General features: G+C 38.8%; 2 protein-coding genes across 3 annotated transcripts; both read left to right on the top strand.

The window, feature by feature from the left end:
* Nucleotides 1–1,349: 1,349 nt before the first annotated feature.
* Nucleotides 1,350–6,703, top strand: prr13 (proline rich 13). The gene is made up of 4 exons (XM_062416116.1): nucleotides 1,350–1,490; nucleotides 2,770–2,811; nucleotides 2,920–3,404; nucleotides 5,429–6,703. The coding sequence occupies exons 2-4, from the start codon at nucleotides 2,796–2,798 to the stop codon at nucleotides 5,468–5,470; spliced, it is 543 nt and encodes a 180-aa protein (XP_062272100.1). The 5' UTR covers nucleotides 1,350–1,490; nucleotides 2,770–2,795; the 3' UTR covers nucleotides 5,471–6,703.
* Nucleotides 6,704–7,906: 1,203 nt separating this feature from the next.
* On the top strand, nucleotides 7,907–21,187 carry LOC134005783 (poly(rC)-binding protein 2). Of its 2 annotated transcripts, none has more exons than XM_062444788.1 (13): nucleotides 7,907–8,059; nucleotides 9,229–9,357; nucleotides 12,971–12,994; nucleotides 13,091–13,123; nucleotides 13,254–13,370; nucleotides 13,458–13,589; nucleotides 13,686–13,814; nucleotides 14,360–14,434; nucleotides 15,190–15,231; nucleotides 16,441–16,513; nucleotides 17,148–17,200; nucleotides 17,362–17,531; nucleotides 19,882–21,187. In XM_062444788.1, the coding sequence occupies exons 2-13, from the start codon at nucleotides 9,289–9,291 to the stop codon at nucleotides 19,916–19,918; spliced, it is 954 nt and encodes a 317-aa protein (XP_062300772.1). In that variant the 5' UTR covers nucleotides 7,907–8,059; nucleotides 9,229–9,288; the 3' UTR covers nucleotides 19,919–21,187. The 2 variants fall into 2 exon arrangements, with proteins under 2 accessions (XP_062300772.1, XP_062300764.1); XM_062444780.1 differs by having other exon boundaries at nucleotides 16,414–16,513.
* The last annotated feature ends 943 nt before the right edge of the window (nucleotides 21,188–22,130 follow it).

The following is a 22,130-nucleotide window of genomic DNA, read 5'->3' as shown; positions in this document are numbered from 1 at the left end:
GATGTGAAAAAGGCCATATGACTATTGTAAAAAAAAAAACAACTTCTGTGATTGGTGTGGTTGAGGTTGTGAGTTATTTTTGTCAGTATCTTTGTTGTTTTTGTTTTTTGGGGTCTAAATTAAATTGAAAAAATCTCTAGAAGGCCCTGTGTTGTATGCTGGACTTTGTTTACATAACTGTTGTTCCATGATGTAATAGGTACATGCGTAACTATGCAGTGAGTATGTATCAGGTGTTAAGTCAGGTGTTTGAGTATGTGTATGTGTATTTCTGTCTCAAGCTACTTTTCTAGACACATTTTTTAGACTTAGGACCAGTTGATTGGAGACAGCTTGTCCAATTGGGCACAAAAGCCGTGTCTCCCATTGGAAAAAAGCTGATTTTTTGGATCAGTGGTTAAGATTAGGGTTAGGGTTGCCAACTCTCACCTGCCTCTCTAGCACACTCATTCTGGCAATGTCCTAATTTGTCCACTTACTGGAGTTCAACCTTCAAAACACTATCAGACATTTTCAAATTGACAATTCAGCCATCAGATCTTCAGATCTTTTAATGGCTTTTTTGGAGTAGCAGGAGAAAACAATAACCTATCCGGAACTAAATTTAAAATAACAATATTTGTCACTCTTTTAGCACGAAGATTGATCCTTCTTCAATGGAAGTCTTCTCGTCCTCTGAGCTGTGGCTCCTCGACTACATTTGTGAAAATCTGGCAACCATTTATAGACTATATTAGACCAAGCTCCTAACCCTCCCATCTTTTTGAATGTAACTTCATATGAAATAATTAACTATTAATAACCAATAACTAATTATTTATGGTCCTGTATCTATCTCAGTGTTTTTAACCCACCACAATGGAATATTAATTTAATGTTAATTTTACTCTCTGTAACTGCCTGTTTTCTTCAGTTTATGTTATATTTTATTATCATTATTTTGTTTGTTTTGCATTGTTTTGTGGCTGTTTATATGTTTGAAAAAGCCAATAAAAATATGTTATAAAAAGAAAGAAAAAAGATTAGGGTCAAGGTGAGGCAGTATTGGTGATGGTTTGGGTTGGGGTAAGTCTCCATGTAAAATGAAATGAAAATGAAATAAAGGTAAGTCCCCAAAAGTGAGCATGGTGTGATATATGATATATTTAATGTGTGTGTGTGTGTGTGTGTGTGTGTGTGTGTGTGTGTGTGTGTGTGTGTGTGTGTGTGTGCGAAGGGCTCCTCCCTCTAAAAAAATCCCGAGCAGTGGCTGTGGGTACACATCATCAATTCTATTATCACCTCTTTTGAACCATAGAAACTAGTAGATCAGCTTTTCATTCACACACCCTTGGCCTCTTTCCATTGCGTAAATAACGTGCGTGTCCTTTAACGACGGGCGTGGCTTCCTGATGCATACTTTGCTCGTTCCTTGAAGCTCAATGCGGAAGACAAACACTGGAGCTCTGAATTCCTGACAAACTCCCCCAGAGCGAGGACAAGTCCCAAAGGTGAGCTTCTAAAATCTGGACATTGATAAACAGTGATTATAATAGAGTTTATGCAAAAAAATAACAGTAACATTGTTTACACCTGTTTGTTGTAGTTTGACGTCAGGTCATGCAGTTAAATGATGGAAGTGTTGCCAAAAAAGGAGCTTGCACATTAGAGTTTAGTATCATAAAATGCCATGTGACATACGTGATGAGTGTGCAGTGTGTCTGAAAACGATCTAAAATATTAGTAAGAGGTATATTTTTGTCATTCAAGTATTCTGTTGTGTTGTATTTAGTTGCTAAAAAGTAACCCCATGACTTATAATAGATTGATATTCAGTTGGCAGTTCAGATCTTATAAAACAGCCTAATAATTAATCCTCATGAAGGCTTTAATCTTCAATTGTTGTTAAAACTGGTTCATTGCCATGTTCGAGGCTGTAGTGTGTGGTGTATTTTAACTGTATTTAGTTATACTGCACACTGAGAGGTGGACAGAACATTTAGTCTACCCTTATTTATGTAACCGAGGAGGGCAAAATATTAGAAACTGCTTTAAATCCACTTCAACCGAAACTATAAATATGTAAATATTGTTGTATTACACTGAATCAACTGGCAACTGAGTGTAACTATCTGACAACAATCATTTTTAATTTAACCAATAAAATCACAATGTACTACCACTTTAAATCCTGAATGAAGTGAAACAGGAAACGCATTGCAGCCAAAGAATCAGGTGCAATCCACAGGTTTGATGTCTCTCTGTCAACATCCGCCCTGGCCAACAGGTCGTTAGATTTTCAGACAGAGTGCCTGACAATAGCTTATTTAAATTTTTAATTCATTGAACTATGCTGAAGTAGTTAGTTGATTAATAGATCCGCCAGTCAACATTTAAATTAGTTGTTAACAATTGCTGAAAGATGATTAGTTTAAGATTGTCTATTTTGCTGTTTCTATGTTTTAAATGGCTGTAAATTGAATATATTTGGGCTTTAAGCTGTTGATTGAACAAACAAGCAGTTTGAAGTAATTCTCCCTGCTATATTCATGACATGCATTTTTCACTTTTATTATGTGTGTGTATGTATATGTGTGTATATATATATCATAATGTTGGAAACTGGTGTGACCATTCTGTCTGTTGATTGAACAAGCAGATAGAACAAAAACCAAGGATATCGTCTCAGATCAGACCTGCATAGAGAATGATATGATAAGATGCAGTGTAGTTTCACTCTTGAAAGAAACTATTGTTTTTCATGTCATCTCTCTCTCACTGTTTCTCCAGGATTTTGTGAGTTAAGATACGTGACCATGTGGCCGAATCAAGGTACGTTACCATACATAACAAATACATTTTATGACTTGGTTGAGGTCTGTTTTATAATGTGTTTTTTAAAGAATGTGGTGCGTATCTGTGCATGTGTTTATGTATTAGGTCCTCCCCCTCCAGTGGGACCACCAAATCCAGCCTTCCCTCCTGCCTACAACCCTGCGTGTCCTCCTGTCCCTCCTCCTGGAGCATTCCCCCATCCTCCACCTCCAGCATACCCACATGGCCATTTCCCACCTGGTGTGAATCCAGCCATGCCACCTCCAGGGGCGATGCCCTATGGAGCACCAGGGCCTCATCCTTATCCTATGGCTCCTGGTGGATTTCCACCTGGTGGATATCCACCTGGTGGATTTCCACCAGGTGTCCACCCTGCAGGTGTTCACCCAGGTCCATACCCGCACTCCCCAAAAGGTCATAAAGGCCACCGCAAAGGTCATCATCATGGAGGGCTAAATCCCATGACTGCAGCATTAGGCGGTGGACTGGCAGGAGTGGGAGTGGGGATGGTTGGACATAAAGCCAACAAAAAGATGAAGAAGAAGATGAAGAAGGCACACAAGCATAAGCACCACAAACATGGCGGCAAGGTGAGATTTGGCTTAAAGGTTAAAGAGTTTAATATGGCATCCCCTGCAGGTAAAATAATAATGACAAACTACATCAAAAGATGAAACCTGAACCTGCACACAGGCCTCTAACTTTATTGAAGTCAGTTCTGCAAACAAATGCCATCATGTGCTGGTTTTGGTTCTACCAGAAGAGGGATGTAGGTTATTATCATTATGATTCATTTTATTGCCGAGGGACATAAAAACAAGCAATAGCCAGTTACTAGATTGCATTATGAGGCATGATGATGGCTTGTATGACCACAGACAAATGACTAGATTATAAATCAAACATACTGTGTGGAGAATAAAGTTACATCTTTTTCTACACCCTGTATGTTAGTGCTGCAACTAAAGATAGTTTAATTATTGATTAATCTACTCAATACTTGATAAATCATTTCATCTATAAAATAGAAGATATTTAATTGGCAAAAATGAACATTACAGGTTCCCACGGCTGAAGGATACATCTTCATCTGTTTTGCTCTAAACCTCAAAATATTCAGTTTACCATCATATAAAACACAGAAAGAAAAGCAGGAAGCCTTCGCCATTTTAAGCAGCTGAAACCAACAGATCTTTTTGCAATTTTCTTGAAAAAAAAAGAAGACTTAAACAAATAATAACTTTGTTAAAACTGTACTTTATCCATCAGATACGTAATATAAATGTTACAGCTCTACTTGAATATCTATGCTTTAACTTACAGAAGGAATTAGAGAAATAAAAGCAACATAAAATGACTTCAAATTTGAGTCATTGGTCATTTTAGTAATTTCCAAACTAATTAGTTAGGAATTGGTCATGTCAGACTTTGCAAGCCTTTATTAGTTCACTAGATAAGACAGCATTAGCACAACATTAGCAACAATATGTAGCTCTGCTGCTACCAATGTTTGCCCTGTGAATGAATTCCTTGGAAACGTGATGTGGCTTTTGCTTCGTCAGTTTGCATTTGACTATCTTAGATACATCGTACATGTGGGTGTGAATAGGTTTAGTTTAGACTTGTGCTTTTAGGAGTTTAACATACAGCTGCAGTTTCATTTCCCAGCCAACATGGTTGCTTTGAATAGATCAGCGTCTGTTCTTTTTTGTCAGATAATCAGGTACACTGCTGACTTGAAATGTTTTCCAAAATGTAGCAGTGTATTAAAGGTCATGAGGAGGGTAAGAGACAGTTTGACAGACACCCCATTAAAAACCAATGAGCTGTTTTAGGGATAGACAAGCTTGAAATAACTGAATGTGGCTGAGTCTGAATGGTGTTAATTACCTGGGTGGAAGTATCTAAAAAAAACACCTTTCAGTCTACCCTATGCTATCACATCCTTACCTCTCAATTCCTAAAAAAAAAAGAAAAGATAAAAGAAAGAAACAACCACTAAGCACTTGCACTTTCTCACATTCTGAACAGGCTGTGACTTGTTTATGTTTGGGAAGTATTCATTACTAGTTTTTGATGACATTTAGCTGTTGCTGTTCCAATCACTTTTAGATGCATTTCTTATAAGTCAACAATGTGTGTAGTGTCTTCCAAATGAATGTAATGTAAGTGGGTTGATACAGTGCAGAGGAAGAGTTGTTTCATGGCACAAGGAAACAGAGTGCATTCAGTTAAAAATATGAAACAACTAAAACCTTGAATAAACAGTATAATATAATAATACATCATTACTTCAACATCTTCTTTGTTGGCCAAGTGAAACTGTAAATCTATGAACAATAACAATCCACGGCAATAGAAGTGCAGTAACTTAGCCTTGAAAATAACTGACATTATTCCTCCCACTGTGTTTTGACATGTGAGTCTACTTTGTAAATGGGGAGAGTACTAAACAACCTTTCACCAAGTCAATAATTAAAGGTTTTATTGCAAATTTCACATTTGGAAAACACGGATTAAAACGAATTGTAACTATTTGTTTGTGTTTAAAACTATCATTTAAAGTGTATTAACCTATAAATACATTTATAATCTCTCTGTCTTTTCTCCACAGTCCTCCAGCAGCAGCAGCAGCAGCAGCAGTGACAGCGACTGAGGCCACCAGTCCACAACACAGCTGTCACAGAAAGTTTGCTCTAACAAAGAGCAACCTGGCTATTGACTACAAACACATAAAATGAATTGCTAATATTTTACAGGATTTCATCATATCCTCATTGGGCTATTTATAACACTAAAAGTGCGTATAGGCTATTGCTGAGAACATATTCACACCATTACTGAATATTATTGGTGAACTGTTTCCACCATGCGGGTGTTTATTTGGATATGGGTGTTAGGGACATGTTCCTATCAATATCAGGGTGTTGCTGTATTGTCCCTGCCAATTTTTCTACGTATCTCAAACAATCTAGATGCTTTAACTCCATGTAATATTGGGGGTAACATCTCTGCAGAGTTGCCAAGTTTTTGTGTTTGTGTTGTCTGCAAGAAATATGGGGGATACTCAACCTTATGGTCTAGCAACCTTCAACTACAAGCTGTGCACATTGTTGACTAGCAGCAGCAGCAGCAGCAGCAGTAGTGGAGTCGATGAGGCGGAGAATATTAGCGGTTAATTTTTGTAGTTCAAATATCACAAGGTCACAGAATTAAAATGACTTCACTGGACAAAACTAAGATCATTTGATATTATATTTAAATTCAGGCTTTAGGTTTTGTTAGCTAATTGTGGTTGTTGCTCAGACACACTGTTTAATTGAACAACTTTATTACTGTTAGTAAAAATTCCTCCCAAAATCAAATGAAAACATTTGGTCCTTTTTTAAAGAAGAACCAAAGTGTCAGTAACAGTTGAACTTAGTAAGAATGTTTCATAATTGGTCCAAATAATCATCTTTGAATTTGTTGGAAGAAATATTTACTACTTAATTCCTTCTCTCCCCATTTGTGTGGAGTGTGTAGTAATTATTGCACATGTGTCATTAAGACATGAATATTACTTATAAGATGAAATAGCCACAGCTCATCCAAATGATCTGTTTGTGATTGTCAGCCATCATTTTATGATGATAATCATCATTTCAGTAGGGACTGCGCACTTTCGTCTTAATGCTTAACTCTGCATGTTTGAGAAAATGTAACACTGTGATTCAGTAAAAGAAAATGTGTGTGTCATTTTTCAGTTTGTCCTGATTTTTTAAAAATTTAATTAATTTAAAAGATTAACTATATATTAAAACACTGCATATTTTTATTTGAGCCCATTGATTTTTTTTTTTTTTTTTTTTTTTTTTTAAATGTGTTCACCACTGTATGAGATGACTAGAAAAAGTTATATCTGTTTTGCTATGCAACTGCAGTAATAAATAGATCTGAATGAAAGCCTAAAGTAATCTTTATTGACCAAGTATGTTCACACATAAGAGAGATTTGACTTCTGTGTAGTGCAAGGAGTGCAATGTGTACGTGTGTGTGTGTGTGTATATATATATATGTATATATATAGCAATCCAATACAACAGCTCTGCCATAAATTCTGTTTTTATAAAGCTTATACATTTTCAGTTTTTGTTGACATTATCAGAAAGGTGATCATTCTACTTTAAGGTTATTATTGAGGTTGCAGTGGGTAATGGTGGTTTACTGCATTATCTGGAGAAGTGATCCTAATATTTTGCCCCCCTCAAGTATGTATGTTAATGGAGTGGACAAAATATTATGAACACCATTGAATATGATGCACCCCAGCATATCAACACCACCCAATACGACATCAGTAATAATCATCAAAGTACAATTATCACCTCTCTGACAATGTCAGAAAAAACTGCAAATGCATAAGCTTCATAAAAGTAGTCAGTGGCAGAGCTGTTGAGCTGTTGTTTTGGACTTCATTAGATTGCACAGGTGTACCAAATGAAGTGGCCGGTAGGTGTATATAAAGTCTAATTGAAGTTTATAAATATCAATAGCTTTGAGACAATATATGAGGAAAATATCGCAAACTTATTCCATACCCAGTATATAAATGTGGGTAAAACACCATCCATTATTTCCAGCAACAGATTTTTCGTAATGTTACGCTTTATCCAATATAACAAAGTATATATGGTACGCAATAACTCTTGCTGTCAATAATGTCCGACAAATGTGCCACTGTACCTTTTTACAGACGTGATTTTGGGGCATCTGTGGGTCAAAGTGTGGGTCAGATTCAGGATGTGTGAAGAAAGGATGTTATTTTTACCACCCGCATTCTGGAAGCCCCGCCCCTACGCTGCCTCTGATTGGCTATCATTGGCCCTGACCCTGATATTTTTACCGTAAGCCAATCATCTCACTCCTCACACCCACGCTTAACCAATGGAACCAACGGAGGCAACGAATAACAGCCAATCAGAAGCGGAGAAGGGCTGGTCCTCGCGTAATGCGGGTGCTGGAAAAATATGGCGGGCGGGCGGGCGGGCGGGGGGGGGGAATCGGGCTGGGTGAAGGGGGAAAGTTCAGAGGTTATAATTGTGTTGTCTTTGTGTAAAGGAGTGGAGTTCGATCTCACATCACTCTTCCCTCCTCCCCGAGTCCTTTCTAAACTCTCCCCCGGGTCTCTACCCTCCCAAACCTCTCCCCTTCTACCCTTACAACCCCAACCCTCCCCCCGATCACCTTCCAGCGCACGAATCAGGTGAGTTTTATGTCGGCGTTTAGCGCTTTTTAAAATATTTGTTGTTATGATCTGAAGTAGCGGAAAGAAATCGCGCCCAGCGTGCTAACAAGGCCGCATGATGATGAGCACGCAGTCTGCTAGCTTAGCTAACCAAGAGGGAAGTTTATTTTTTATGATGGCTTTAAACCCCCACTGCTTGTTGTTTGGTGGATACACTTCGAAAAAAAGGAGACCTAGCTATTGGTGCCGACATTTAACCAACAATTTACAACATTGACTGATAAAAGCCAAATAGCTAGCGTGTGCTAAGTAGCGCACGCATGCTCCATTCATTTCCCAGCACGGTGGGTAATCAGCATGCTAACAGGCTAACACACTTACAACCAGCGCTAATAGTTCACTTCACTCACTTTCTACTCAAAAAAACGTGAGTCAAAAATCAATTTCACATCTGCTCGTCGCGTCGAGAAAAGACTTGCGTGTTAATTTCATGATGTTTTGGTTGAGACTACGATAACGACAGATTGAATCGTACGCACATTTGTTGATACACTTGAATCATATACTGATGTAGGCATCGTTAGCCCACAAGCTAAACAAGGCTATCCATATGTTTCCCACTAAATGAGATGGATTTAATTGTGATTTATTGGTTTGGAGTCGTATAACTTGCTCTCTGGTCCTCCAAACTAGCAGCTTGTAGTCTCCACAGAGAAAGTGCGCACTAAACCTCCTTTTTTCCCGATTCATTATAATATCCATCAAGGTACTATCAACGCTGACATAAGCTGTAACACAGATTTATCCTATTCATTCACAAAATGTTCATCTGTATTCTCCAGGGTACATTTTTCAAATATAATATGAAATATAGTTATCGTATGTTTGCCAGTGTATCATCCTTTGTTATATATTCTCATTTTGTATGTAATCGGTAAATTAGGAAAAACCCGGTTACTTTGTGTAATGGTGGCATTTAAATGTGGCCATAGGTTTGTAGCAAGAATATTTGGAGTGTTTTCTCCTGTGGAAGAATTTGATTTAGAAACATAATAAAAAACGCCTCAAATGTGGTATGAGTGTCCATGTTATCTCAGTGTGTGTTTTTTCTTTTCTCATTAACTAAGTCTTCATTTCCATTATCTTGATTGCTTCATAATCTTAAGTATTTTGTCTGCACCCTTTAGATCCATCTCAGTGACCAAAGACCCCAGTTCTATACGGACGACTACATTTCAGTTGCAGTTATGGACTCCGGTGTGATTGAAGGAGGGCTCAATGTCACCCTTACCATTAGGCTGCTCATGCATGGCAAGGTGAGGTCACTCTTAATAACATATGACTCTATATTTATTGTCGTGATGTCCCTGACGGATGCATAAAGGCCAGGGACTGTGATGTGATGAGTACGGTTATTGACACAGTGATTGGATCCTGTATCTCAGTGCAAGGTGTTTTGCCATGCGTCTCTGCTGCATAACAAGCTGTTTTTTTCCTCCTCTTTATACATGGCTCTGTTCACTCCGGGTATTAAAATGCATCTTGGGTGATCTGGTCACAAGCAGACAGCTCTAAGTATAGGTGTGAACGTGCCCAACACACATTGAGGACATGTTAAGATCCGATCGCTCAGACCACATGCGGAGGTGGTCTGGGCCGCATATGGCCACATTCTTTAAAGGAGGCCTATTTTGCTTTTCCTTTTTTTCAGTCATAGTGTTATAATGTTAGATATTCATATTAAACAAGCCCAAAGTGTCAAAAAATGAGCAAAGTGTATGTAGACATTATCCCTGTGTGCAAAATGCATCGGCTGCAGACTGCTCTGAATGCAAAGTTTCCAACTTTTTTTCGTCTACTTTTAGCCCGAGCCGATGTTGACTCGTGATGGATTTCTTAATACAGTCATCTGCTCCACGCGCAGCGTGTGAGTTCACTGCTCCGCTCTGCTAGCATTATGACATTTTTCCATTGTTTTGGGGTAGTCATGCCGAGCCATGACTGGAGTTGAGCTGTTTGAGGGGTTTTTTTTCATTACACAGCAAAGCAAAGTTAAATAAGTCATTAACCCGTTAGAGGTGTGCTGGTCATCTGCAGCTCTTCATCAGACATCATCATTACTGTGGTTGTTTCTGCTTGTACTATTCCTTCCTGCATTATTTCTAACTGAGCCGCTGAACAAAGAGCTCCAAATTTGTCTATATGTTGCTGTGTCGCCTGGATTTTAATGAGAACAGATTGGGCTTATTTGGAGGGGAGCCTGAAAGACACTGCCTGTTAGAGACAGAGGCTGAACTGAGGGGCTGCATAAAGGGCCAGTATAAGATAAATAAGGAGTTTGTTGAACTGTGAATAACAAAAAGCTACTCTTGTCCCAGAATAAAAATATCAATCTTGAAATGAGTATCATAGGTCCCCTTTAAAGTGTGTATGCGAATGTGTCCTAGCCAAACATGTGAGAGACTCTGCAGCCAACCTTTCTCCATTCTGTTTATGAGTGGCTGAGATAGTCACTGAACAATAATAGCTGGTCCACCTTAAAGGTAAGTCCACCTTAGAGGTGGTGGGAGAGAGGAGGGTTTTGGCCAAACTGTCCTCCATCATGGACAACACCTCTCTCCCTCTGCATCTGACTGTGAAGGCCTTAAGCAGCTCCTTCAGTGACAGATTCTTACACCCCAAGTGTAAGAAGGAGCGCTTCCGCAGGTCCTTCATTCCAACTGCAGTCAGACTGTACAATGCTGCACTATAGCTGTAATAAACATTGTGTTTTGGTCAGGTGTCTATTCAAATTTTGAAAGTTTAGAGTATATAAGGGCTTTTAATATTATTAAGAAAGTATACAATGACTATTCACATGCTCAGTTATGTCTCCTATGTTGTAGCAGCAATTTTTGGGTTGATACTATTTGTTACACATATTTTGTAAAACATTTAACCATTTTTTGACCACTTGAGAACTGATTTAGAAAAATGTCAAAAATCCATCCAAAATACCACAATTACAATACCAAGACCTTGAGCTTCACCACAGATAAATGAATGCTGTGAATAAAAACTTTTGACATTTGAAGGTTTCTGTAAGAATTGCATTTTTCAGTGATTGGATGGGAAGCACTATGCCTAGTAAATCTTCTAGTTTGCCTTGTAAAGTATCATGAAGCTGTGATTGTCCTAGAAGTCATAACAGGTCGTTTTATAAGGTAAGGTCAAAAAATGGTCTGACTACAATGAAATGACAACTATGGGGACTAACATCATCATATAAGAATACAACTGGACTCATTAAATCTAGAAGAGTATACACTTTCCAGTTATGCTCAATTTATGCAATTCCTAGACTGTTTAGGGACCCCAGTAATGCAGAAATATTCAAAAACTTCATTTGTAGAATTGGCGATGATAACACATTTTATACTGCATGCAAAAAACTGCATGGGATTAAGTAGGCATGTCTGTAAAGGGAAGACTTGTGAGTACCCATAGAATCCAGTTTCCTTCAGATATCTTGAGGGCAAAGGTCAAGGGACCCCTCTAAAAATGGCAATGCCAAGTTTTTCCCTGGCAAAACTTTAGCCATACTTTGGGGTGTTACTAGGCCCCCTCCCAGACAAGCTAGCATAACATAGTTGGTACAGTGGATGCATTAGGCCGTATAGTTTAATATAATACCGGTCTCTTCACTTTAGCTTTAAAAAAAACAATGCATTTGGTCTTTGCAAATAGAAATGATGTATGTATTTATTTGCACATAGAGCAATAAGTGAGAAGTCTGATTACAAGTAGTGACTCAAGACACCATGCCAGGTGTGAACTGATATACTTGGAGCTGCCCAATTGTGATCGGATCACCCATGGCACATGTTAATGCCCAGTGCCGACAGGGCCTGAGTTATTTTCCAAGGTGCATTAGCTGTGCTAAAATATTACAATGTTCCTCATTGCTAGTATTAAGTTACGTCAGAAGTAAATGGCCATCATTATTGAGAGCAGAGTTATATTCTTCACTCACAAATCAGTAATTACGTCCTCTACTCCTTTCAAATGTTGTAGAGGTCTCTCTCTGCTGTATTTCTTGCTGAATGATCCCATAGCAGTTTGAAATGATATTACACACAGCCATTCCCACATCTCTATTTGACACTTGGTAAAAACCACAACCAGGAGGCATGTCCAATCCATCTGACTTTGACGGCTGCCATGCAGCCACACACTTGTTGCATCTTGTGTCCCACAGTGCCCTGTTGTTATTGTGGTTTCAAGTGATAATATGCCATGTGGTGGGAAGCGGCTGCTCAAAATCTGACTCTTAGACATCAGCTTACACTGCAGGCATACCAGACTGTTGATACAACTGAAAAATGATCCTCCATAAGATCTGCTAGCTTGGAGCATCTTAAAACGGGTCCCAGTGCGGGCTACAGGCATTAGCAGCCTACGTATACTGTGGCTTGACTTTATCACGGGTCTCACTGTGGTCAACAGCAACATCTTGAGTCTATGTAAGAAGAGACGAAACAAAAATTGCCTATGGTAGAGTGCTGGGAAATTCAGGACGAATTTGAACAGTTGACCAATGCACCTCACAATTAGTGAATTAAAAGACTATCGTTTGTAATTCACTTTGGCTCTCTTTAAATAAACATCCCATCAACTGCAGAATTCGCATTTATTATAATGGTTTACATCTAGTGCCCATAACCATTAAGACATTTCTGAAGGAGGTGCTCTGACAGGGAGAACTTGTCTTCTTATCCAAGTGATAGGAAACCATATTGCCTCATTTACTGAAGGTTCTTCATGCCTGACAAAGCGATACAAAATGTAGCTCGAGAGGTTAGATATCTAATTCTGTGGTAATAACAAATGTCAAGTTTAAAAAGTTGATTTAATTAACAAAGAAGAACAATATCTTTTCTTGTGTTTCAGGAAGTCGGAAGTATTATCGGAAAGGTAAGCTGCTGTTTAATATGATTAGATGTTTGATTCTCTTCATCATTGAATTAAACTGATAATGAATCTGACTTTGATGTTATCCTCTGCAAACAGAAAGGTGAATCTGTGAAGAAGATGAGAGAAGAGGTGAGGTCCCTTCTAGCTTTCATTACTCTACATAGTGATATTATAATTACTTCCAGGCCACAGTTACAGATTGTGGCAAAAGTCTTCCAAATTGATTCTTTCAATTACTTGCTTTTGTCTTTATCTGTAGAGCGGGGCTCGCATCAACATCTCTGAGGGCAATTGCCCTGAGAGGATCATTACTTTGGCAGGGCCAACCACCGCCATCTTTAAAGCATTCTCCATGATCATAGAGAAGCTGGAAGAGGTATGTCCCAAGTATACTGACTTTTTCTGCAGATCAGCAGTACCCAGCCTGAACACAAACTGAATTAACCTTCATATGTTTTTCCAGGACATAAGCAGCTCAATGACAAACAGCACAGCTACCAGCAAGCCCCCTGTGACCCTACGCATTGTGGTGCCTGCCAGCCAGTGTGGCTCCCTCATTGGGAAAGGTGGCTGCAAGATCAAGGAAATCCGAGAGGTATGCACACAGAAAAACATGGAATACGAAATGTAAAGAATAAAACTTATGTGATCTAAAATCCTTATCCCTTTTCCCTATATTTGTGTGTCCCAGTCAACCGGTGCTCAGGTACAAGTGGCAGGAGACATGCTCCCCAACTCCACGGAGCGCGCCATCACCATCGCTGGTACTCCTCAGTCTATAATTGAGTGCGTGAAGCAGATCTGTGTGGTCATGCTTGAGGTAAGTGGACCCGTGAAAGCAATGAAGCGAATGAAGTAGATCTGTAAAATGAATGATGTGGAATAGTGAGATCTCTGTTTATGAGCTTGGTATTGGTGTCAAACCGTTTAGCAGGATTGTGGCTGGTATTGTAAAAAACATATAGAGTACTATACAAAATGTTAAACCTTCTTAAAAGGAAGGCTTTTATGTTTGGGTTAGATGTATATTTAAATTGCTGAATATTTATTTTTTCCATTTTGCCTTTGTTATGCCAAATGTACAAAATGCAGCTGTATCACTTAAGAAAATATAAACATCAGCTTGAGACTGGATATTGGCAGACACTGAAAGAAAGTATGTTTAGGATTTGGAGCAGCTAGAGTAAATCTAAATGAAGACGTCTGTAGTATGAAGCTGTGATATTTTTAAGATTGTGTGTTCATGTTACTTTACTTGTAAAAAATGAATGAAATAAGTCTAACATGATTTAACAATTTCAACAATTAGATGATAACATGGGTTGTAATATAATGACACATCCGCTTGTTTTGTCTCCTGTACAGTCTCCGCCTAAGGGGGTCACTATCCCCTACCGGCCCAAGCCTTCAGGATCTCCCGTCATCTTTGCAGGCGGACAGGTACATACGACACTTCAGAGCGACATGAGAATCCCACTTGTTTGCCTGTTATGTTTTGGGGGATATTTATTGCTGTGATTGTCTTTCATTTGGGCTCCAGTGAGTCCGGGATGCATATTTTGCAGGAAAAGTATTCTTTGAAATACTGATGTGTGATGGAAAGTCCTGAATATAACTCAAAGTAACATCTTGAATGAAGAATGTCAGTATGATTATTCATAATCAGAAAAGTTGCTTTCAAAAGAGTAGCTGTTGAAGGTATTTAAGTTCAGAAAACAGCTGTATCCAAACTGTGTGGGCTGATTGTTCCAAGAGATTATCAAGTACTCTAATGACCATGGAACATTTACTCTAGAGACAGTCTGTAACAACTTTCTTTTTGTCCTTCCCCTCATTTTGACTTTGTTTTGAACATTAAGTTCCAGTCGTGAGGTGGCCTTCTTTGTGTGCACCAGACTGCTTTCTGGAGCTTGTTGGCCTAACATTGCAAAGTCTTTTAACTTACTAAATATCTTTTTTTTTTTAAAATTCTTTCTGGTTTCCTTAATTCCACTATAATGTCTCTAAATAATTCTCTTTTCCCAGAAATGTGGAGATTTTGGACAAGACATACATGTTGATATTCTTAGATTTTAGTTCAGAGAACGCTTTGTTGTGTTGAAGTGTGCAAGCGGTATTTATACGTTAGGAAGGATGTAGCTGTAACTTAACCTACAATCAGAGGCCTATGAAAGCTTTGTTTTCATTTGTTTCAGGCATATGCCGTACAAGGACAGCACGCGATTCCACAGCCAGATGTAAGTGCAGTAGTCATCTCCACATGACCCCCACCAATTCCACCTATTATTACGAATGTGCGACCACCCACCCACATCTCGTTTTACATTTGCTGTAGTCCTAATTTTGTTTTTTGTCTGCCTCCCTTCGATTTACTGTTATCAGATTTTATAACCATTTAGAGAGCAGTGCTGTTCATGTTTCCTGTGTTGACTGGCAGTCACTTGTTAATTAAACTACTGTTTGTGTTTGTCCAGACTCTCCACTGTTCCATGAATAATAATCTGTTCCTGCTGCTCACCCTTCCTGTTCATCCTTTTTTTTAATGTGCTGTCTTGTTTTACATGTCTCATTCATTAGTGTGTCCCAGATAAAAATGTTCTTTGTGCCCACCTTCATTAACGCTTATTACTTTGTTTGTTATGCTCTGCCCATTTGTCTTTTGACTCAAACTTTCTTTCTTTTTTTAATGAACTTTAGATGTTCCATCTGGAGCATCGGATGTGATAGCTTGTATATTTTTAGCCTTACCTGTCACTGAATATTGACATCAAAGCAACAAAATGCTAGTTAGATATGATATAACATAGTAATATTTATTAAGGTAAAATGTGTGTTTTTTCTCTATGGCCTTTAAGCAGTGCCATTGGTTAGAGCAGTTTTCATTTATCAAAACAAGATCTGTTTATAAAGGTGGGACAGAAACATAATTTCCTCCTTCCCTTCCAGCTGTAGTGGTGATACTGGTACAGTGTTAAGCTAAGTTGAGACTGTCTCAGTTCATGTGTGGGTCTTGTATTGGTTTTGGTTAGGAAAATCTCCTGCACACTGAGAGCTTCCTCCCTTGTGTATTGTGACTTTGCCCTGACCCTGAAGACTACAAGAAAGCTTTATCAAGAGGTGCATCCTGAACTGTGGAGGAATACCTATGGGGTACCCTACATAGACAAGCCATAAAACACACAGTCAGACACCAGTGATCCACGTAGAGCTTTGTGAAAGGATAAGAAATCTACACACCAAGGCATTAAGTGATGAAGTGTGTGAAATCTTTCTTTTTTTGTTGTTGTTTCTTTGGGGCGTTCTTTGTTGTAGTTGTCTTTACTAACTGTGATTTTTTATTTTTTTTGTTCTGTTTTTCCCTCTTCCTGTGTTTTCCATTTTCTCTGTTTCTCTCCCTGCCTCCTCTCTCACTCTCACAGTCTTCCTCTGCTGCTATCTCTCCACAGCTCACCAAGCTTCACCAGCTGGCTATGCAACAGAGCCCCTTCCCCATCGCACCAAGCAACCAGGGATTCACTGGTATGCAGCACGACACAGCCCACAGGCTTTCAATGCAACATTTTGCTACTGGTCAGGCTCAAAATTAAGTTTGATCAAAAGTTTATTTGATCGGAGTTCATAAAACTAAAAAAGTTTGTTTTTTTTGTCCACTGGCCAATTGGCTAGTGGATGTTAAAATTTTACCAGCTACTCAATAGATGACCACTGTTTTTTTGGCTCTTGAGTAAAGAAAATCTACCAGCCACTTTGATATTTTACCAGCATTTGGCTGTTGCTAAATTGCTTATCAACCGTATTTGAAGAAATGCTGATTTAACTAAAAACGATCCATGCAGAGCTTTAAGAAATTGATCATTTCAAGGTACATACTGCAACTCCTAATGATTGTGGTTGAGGTGTGGTGTAGTAGACTACAATATTTAATGTTGTATTGAAACATTAATATTTGAAACCAAAGGGCTTTAATATTGTTTTATAGGTGAATAGAGGCTCGTCCACTTCTTTTTGTTTTGAAGTGGTTTCTGTTTACAGGAAGTGATGTTCACTGTTGTTTAGTTTCTATGCATATTGCAAGTTTATTTATAAGAATATTGCAACATTATGTTTATGTGATTGTGGTTCATTATTTTTTTCCTGTATATTTCTCTGTCAGGGATAGATGCTTCTGCTCAAACCAGTTCCCATGAGATGACCATTCCAAATGATGTAAGTGCTCCAAAGAGTCAAATGTTATCCCAGTTTTAATACCCAAGTTCCAGCTTTACATTCATATTGATACATTTTCAAAAGGCGCTTGTTTTTTACATTCATCATGGTTTATTTTAAACATCTATGTTGCTTGTTTTTGCTGCTCTTCTCCACTGTAGCTTATTGGGTGCATCATTGGCCGCCAGGGGGCCAAGATCAACGAGATCAGGCAAATGTCAGGTGCCCAGATTAAGATTGCGAATCCAGTGGATGGATCAACCGACCGCCAGGTCACCATCACCGGCTCACCTGCCAGCATCAGCCTGGCAGAGTACCTCATCAACGCTAGGTAAGATCATCTGTTAACTGTGTTAACTCCCAACAGGTGATGCATTCACTCTCAGTTTTACGCTCTGCTGAATCAGTGCATTTTGATAAAATGCTAAACTACTTGGGTCAACCTGATCAGATTTTTTTCAATTTCTTTTCTAAATTTGCCCAATCACCCTTCGGTTTTTTCCTTGGCTGTCACATTTTATTTGTCCTAGAGCTCCTACAGTCACCCATGCAAGAGTAGGGTACTTAATGTACCTCAATGTATGAAAATATATAATAAAGTTTTCTAGTGTGATTTAATACGCTATCAGAATAATTGGGTCCTTGGCGTTTCTATTTCAATCAATATTTATGGCTTTGGTGTTTGTTAGCTCTTTGTCAGTCTGCTTCTTCCCTTATTCTTCCCCTCACTTAGCTCTGCATTGATCCATGGCCAGAGATTTTTTTTTTCTTTCAGTTTTGGGTGCCACGTGCATTTCTAATGACGCTTTTTGTCCTGTGTTTTGATCACATCCCTGAGTGACCGCCCCCACCCCCAACCCATTTTCCCTCCCACCTGTCCCTCCCCATTGCTCACCAGCCTGCCCTGTGACCCATCCCGACTGTGTTGTCCCTCTCTCCTTGTCTCTCTTTCTACAGTGTAGAGTCCTCTAAACCTCCTCCCTCCTCCTCCTCCTTGAACCCTGAACAGACCAGCCTGTGCCCTTCCTCCACCTCTACTACTACTACTACTACTACTACCAATACTACTACCACCACCACCTCCTCTGCTGCTACCTCCTCCTTCTCTTCCTCCTCCTCCTCTTCCTCCTGTGTGGTGCCCCCCTCAGCCTCCATCCCTCTGTCCTTGTTGGCTCCAGGGCCGCCTCCTCCTCCCTCCTCTTCCTCCTCCTCTTCTTCCTCCACTGATTCCCTGCTCCCCAGCTCTCCTGCCTGTGTGTCAAGTCTCCTCAGTCTCAAGCCCCTCCCTCTCCTGGCCCTCCATGTTGTCAGTGGGGCGAGTAACCCCACACACCCAATCCCTCCAGAGCCCAAAATTGCCCCCGAGCTGGGCTCCAAATCTAAAAGACGAAGGCTCTCCCCTTACTAACGAAGGAAACATAAGTCATTTACTACTAAAGTACTGACAATACTCGTTATTGTCTGTACCTGCACTTGCTTTTGTATCTGGCTGTGCCATGCCACGCTTACTACAGAAAACAAATGCACATTAACAGTGTTTCACAGCCAGAAAGATGGTTGCTGCCATATTTATTAAATCGATATCTGTAGCTTGATTTGGCTCGTCTCCTAAAGGATTGACATGTTGAGTGCATTATATTTTTAAATGACTTTGAACTTAGCATGGACAGTGAATTATGTCACTGATTTTACTTAAGCATTTCTCTTTGTGTAAGCTCTGCTCAGGTAGCGGCTCTCTCTTTAAGATGTCATATGGTATGGGAATTGTAGTTTTCTTGTAGTGAATTTTGAGTGATTATTATAATTGTTATTATTATTATTATTATTATTACTGGGTGTCATAATGAAGAGTATATGTATCATGATGATTTTGCTCATGTAGGAAACAGATGTAAGTTCAATTAATCTGCCCTCAGGTATCAAATCACCTTTTTAGATCATGTTGTTGATATAAAGTACAAAAATATCATGGTAACGCAGTTTGATGTTTTGGGAAATGCACATATTTGCTTTCTTGCCATGAGTTTGAAGGAAGAGATCATTTTAACTTTTGTACAGTAAACATGTAGCTTGAGCCAGCAGTCATTTAGCTTAGCTTAGCACAAAGACTCGAAACGGAGGGAATCGTACAACTGGCTCTCCAAATATAAAACCCTAACATGTCGTTTTTATTTAATTTTCGGGTTTTTTGTACGTATTAATCAGATGAAATAGTGATATTGGGCCTTTAGGGATACTGGTGTGCAAATTTTTGCTTTGAACAGAGCCAGGAAAGTTGTTTGCCTCTGTTTCTAGTCTTAAAGCTAAGTGAACCGGCTCTTGGCAGCAGAATCATAATTACTTTCAGACAATCTTTCCATCGAACTCTTGACAAGGAATTAAGTATATCTCCCAAAATGAAGAACCATTTCCTCAGCACAGCTCCATTGTCAAACCTTGAAGTATCAGTTTGATATCTGACTCTGAACAGCTGATAGTTAGGAAACTGGACATCTAATGATCTTTTTCTTCTAAACCAGAGCATACATTTTTTTTGTTTAATAAATCCAGATTGTCTTCATATAGCATTTAATTATAATGTGATGTATAGTATAAAAGGTTAACATGTATCTTGTCTGACTGCACGCATGCTTATTCTCTCTCCCACCCTGGTCTCCTGGTGTCTCTGTCTCTTTCTCCAGGCTTTCCTCTGAGGCCACAGGACTGGCAGCCAACTGATAAGACACTGCATCTGCACTAAATCTCACTTTTATATCATCGGCTACCATAAAGCAGTCAATGCAACTATTCAACTTAAGAGTTTATATATTATACCGCCTCTTCCTCATTTGAAATCATGTCAACCGCCACTGATTTGATGCGCTGCATTCATTATTTATTTTGTTTTTTGGTTTTACTCAAAAGAAGCAAACAATTAGGTTTTAAATTCCCTTTTTGAGTCAAGTTGGAGATTTTAATGAGTTATTAGATTAATTTTTTTATTTGTTTCGATGGATCCCTCGCTCTCTTCCCTTTTTTCTTTCTTTGTCATCCCAGAGGATTAGAGTTGGAAAAACTCTTAATAGGCATATAGATTTAGTTCTGTACAGTCAGGTTTTCTTTAAAAAGGTAAAATAAAAAAAGTATCAAAAATAAGAATAGAGTGACTGTTTTATTCTGTGTTTATATACCACGCGACCCTTTTTTTCCCCCTTACTCAGTTCAAAAGTCGTTCTACCAACTTGTATGTCCACATGCTTTAGATATACAGTATTAGCCAAAAGTTTGGACACATCTTCCCATTCTCTTTAATGAGAAAGTGTGTCCAAACTTTTGACTGGTGTTGTACACTCCCCTTAATCCCCTTTCCAACTTAAGTGCTCGTGTCACTGAGAATACGTAGCTGTACATGCATGGTCACCGAGTATATTGGTTATGATGACAAATGTTCGAACACAATTGAATTTATCCACATTATTTAAAATGTGTATTGCTACACATGTCACTATTTCCTCCCTCTACATGTCATTCCTATGTTCCCCACTCCTGTTCCTGAGATCATGTGTTGATATTTTGCTGGGATGGGAGGTTTTTGGGGGATTTGGGCTCGGCTTTAGGGATCAGAAGCAGAGGGTTCTCCTCGCTTTTTTTGTAAAGACTGATATATACTAAAAATGAAAAAAAAAAGTTGGAATATTTGTTTTAAATGGAGGAAATATTTTTTTTAACTACCAAAGGGGGGGGGGGGGGGGATTAACTCCTGGACACTGATCTGTCTATTAAATGTGATGAGGCTGAGAACTGAATCATTTAAGCTCTGGAACTAGACAAAGAAAGGGTTGTGAGTTAACACTAGTTTCCTGCTCTTTGCTTTGCTCAAGTCAGAATTTTATTTTTTATTTGCAGGAAAGAAAACTTTTGTGCACGTTTTTTGAGACTGTAGACCCGGGTGCCACAACATTGTTAAAAAAATACAGAAATAAAGATGTGAATTGCTCAAACCACAAATTGTCTCGAGAATTCTATCACTGCTTGGCGCAATGAACACACAACTGAAGATTTTACAGGTTTGATTTTATTTTAAATGGTTTCTTAAATATATTTATTGTACAGTTAAAGTAATGCAGTATAAAAAAGCAAACATTTCAGTTCATACAGGGTTCCAATCAGCATCACGATCCAGACACTAGAGGGCAGTAGATTTGCTTTTTGGCAACAGTTCATCCTGCATGAGGACTTCTAGCATGTATTCTTGGTGGGGACATTCAGTTTAAAATGCTCTTGAAGTTGAAAGGTTTCTAAATGAACAACATAGAAGAGATTAAAAAAATGTAAGCTGCCATTTCTAGCTTATTTAGTGGGACCTGGTCCATTGTAGATTAACGGATCAGGAAATTATGTGCTGCTGTACAAGAGGCTTGTTAAGGGACACGTACATCAAAACCAGAGTTTTATGTATCATACTGTTTATATGAGGGAGCCCTTACACACATATCCAAAAAACACCCCTGTTGGCCAAAACTTCAGCTGGTGAGGACTATGTCAGAGTGCCCTTTCTGAAAACTGATTAACTACAATGTGTGTTTGTTCATCATCAGAGTTCATCTCTTATTTTATATTAAATAGGTAAAAGTAGACCTGAGCAAATCAGTATTTTAGGACATGGTGGAAAAAACTCCAAAGTTTGCAGTAATCGCCCCTCTTGCCCCATATTGAGTAAACCAAAAGTTATTTCTATCATGATCTGAAGTGTTTCTGCCTCAGATTAAGCCTGTGAGGGCTCCGAGATTTATTTCCTGAAACAATACTAGAATTGCAAGTTTGTATAAATGAGCCACATGGTTTAGATTCCCTAAATTATCTAAGCTTTGACATCTTTTCTGCTCTGCGTGGCATGGTCATATATCTTTTAAAGGGTGGAGCTGAATGAGGGTAGTCGACCATATATGTT

This window comes from Scomber scombrus, chromosome 3 (assembly GCF_963691925.1).
Source record: "Scomber scombrus chromosome 3, fScoSco1.1, whole genome shotgun sequence".
In the NCBI taxonomy this organism is placed as follows: Eukaryota; Metazoa; Chordata; class Actinopteri; order Scombriformes; family Scombridae; genus Scomber; species Scomber scombrus.
Note: the sequence above shows the minus strand (reverse complement) of the source record. Positions and strands in the feature narration are given on the sequence as shown.

Excerpts from the sequence above, each read along its gene's own strand:
- prr13 (XM_062416116.1), top strand. Across the intron at positions 3,405-5,428 it reads ACCACAAACATGGCGGCAAG|TCCTCCAGCAGCAGCAGCAG; the intron begins GTGAGATTTGGC and ends TTTTCTCCACAG.
- LOC134005783 (XM_062444780.1), top strand. The coding sequence starts at position 9,289 with ATGGACTCCGGTGTGATTGAAGGAGGGCTCAATGTCACCCTTACCATT. Across the intron at positions 13,371-13,457 it reads TCATAGAGAAGCTGGAAGAG|GACATAAGCAGCTCAATGAC; the intron begins GTATGTCCCAAG and ends ATGTTTTTCCAG. Across the intron at positions 16,514-17,147 it reads AAGCAACCAGGGATTCACTG|GGATAGATGCTTCTGCTCAA; the intron begins GTATGCAGCACG and ends TTTCTCTGTCAG.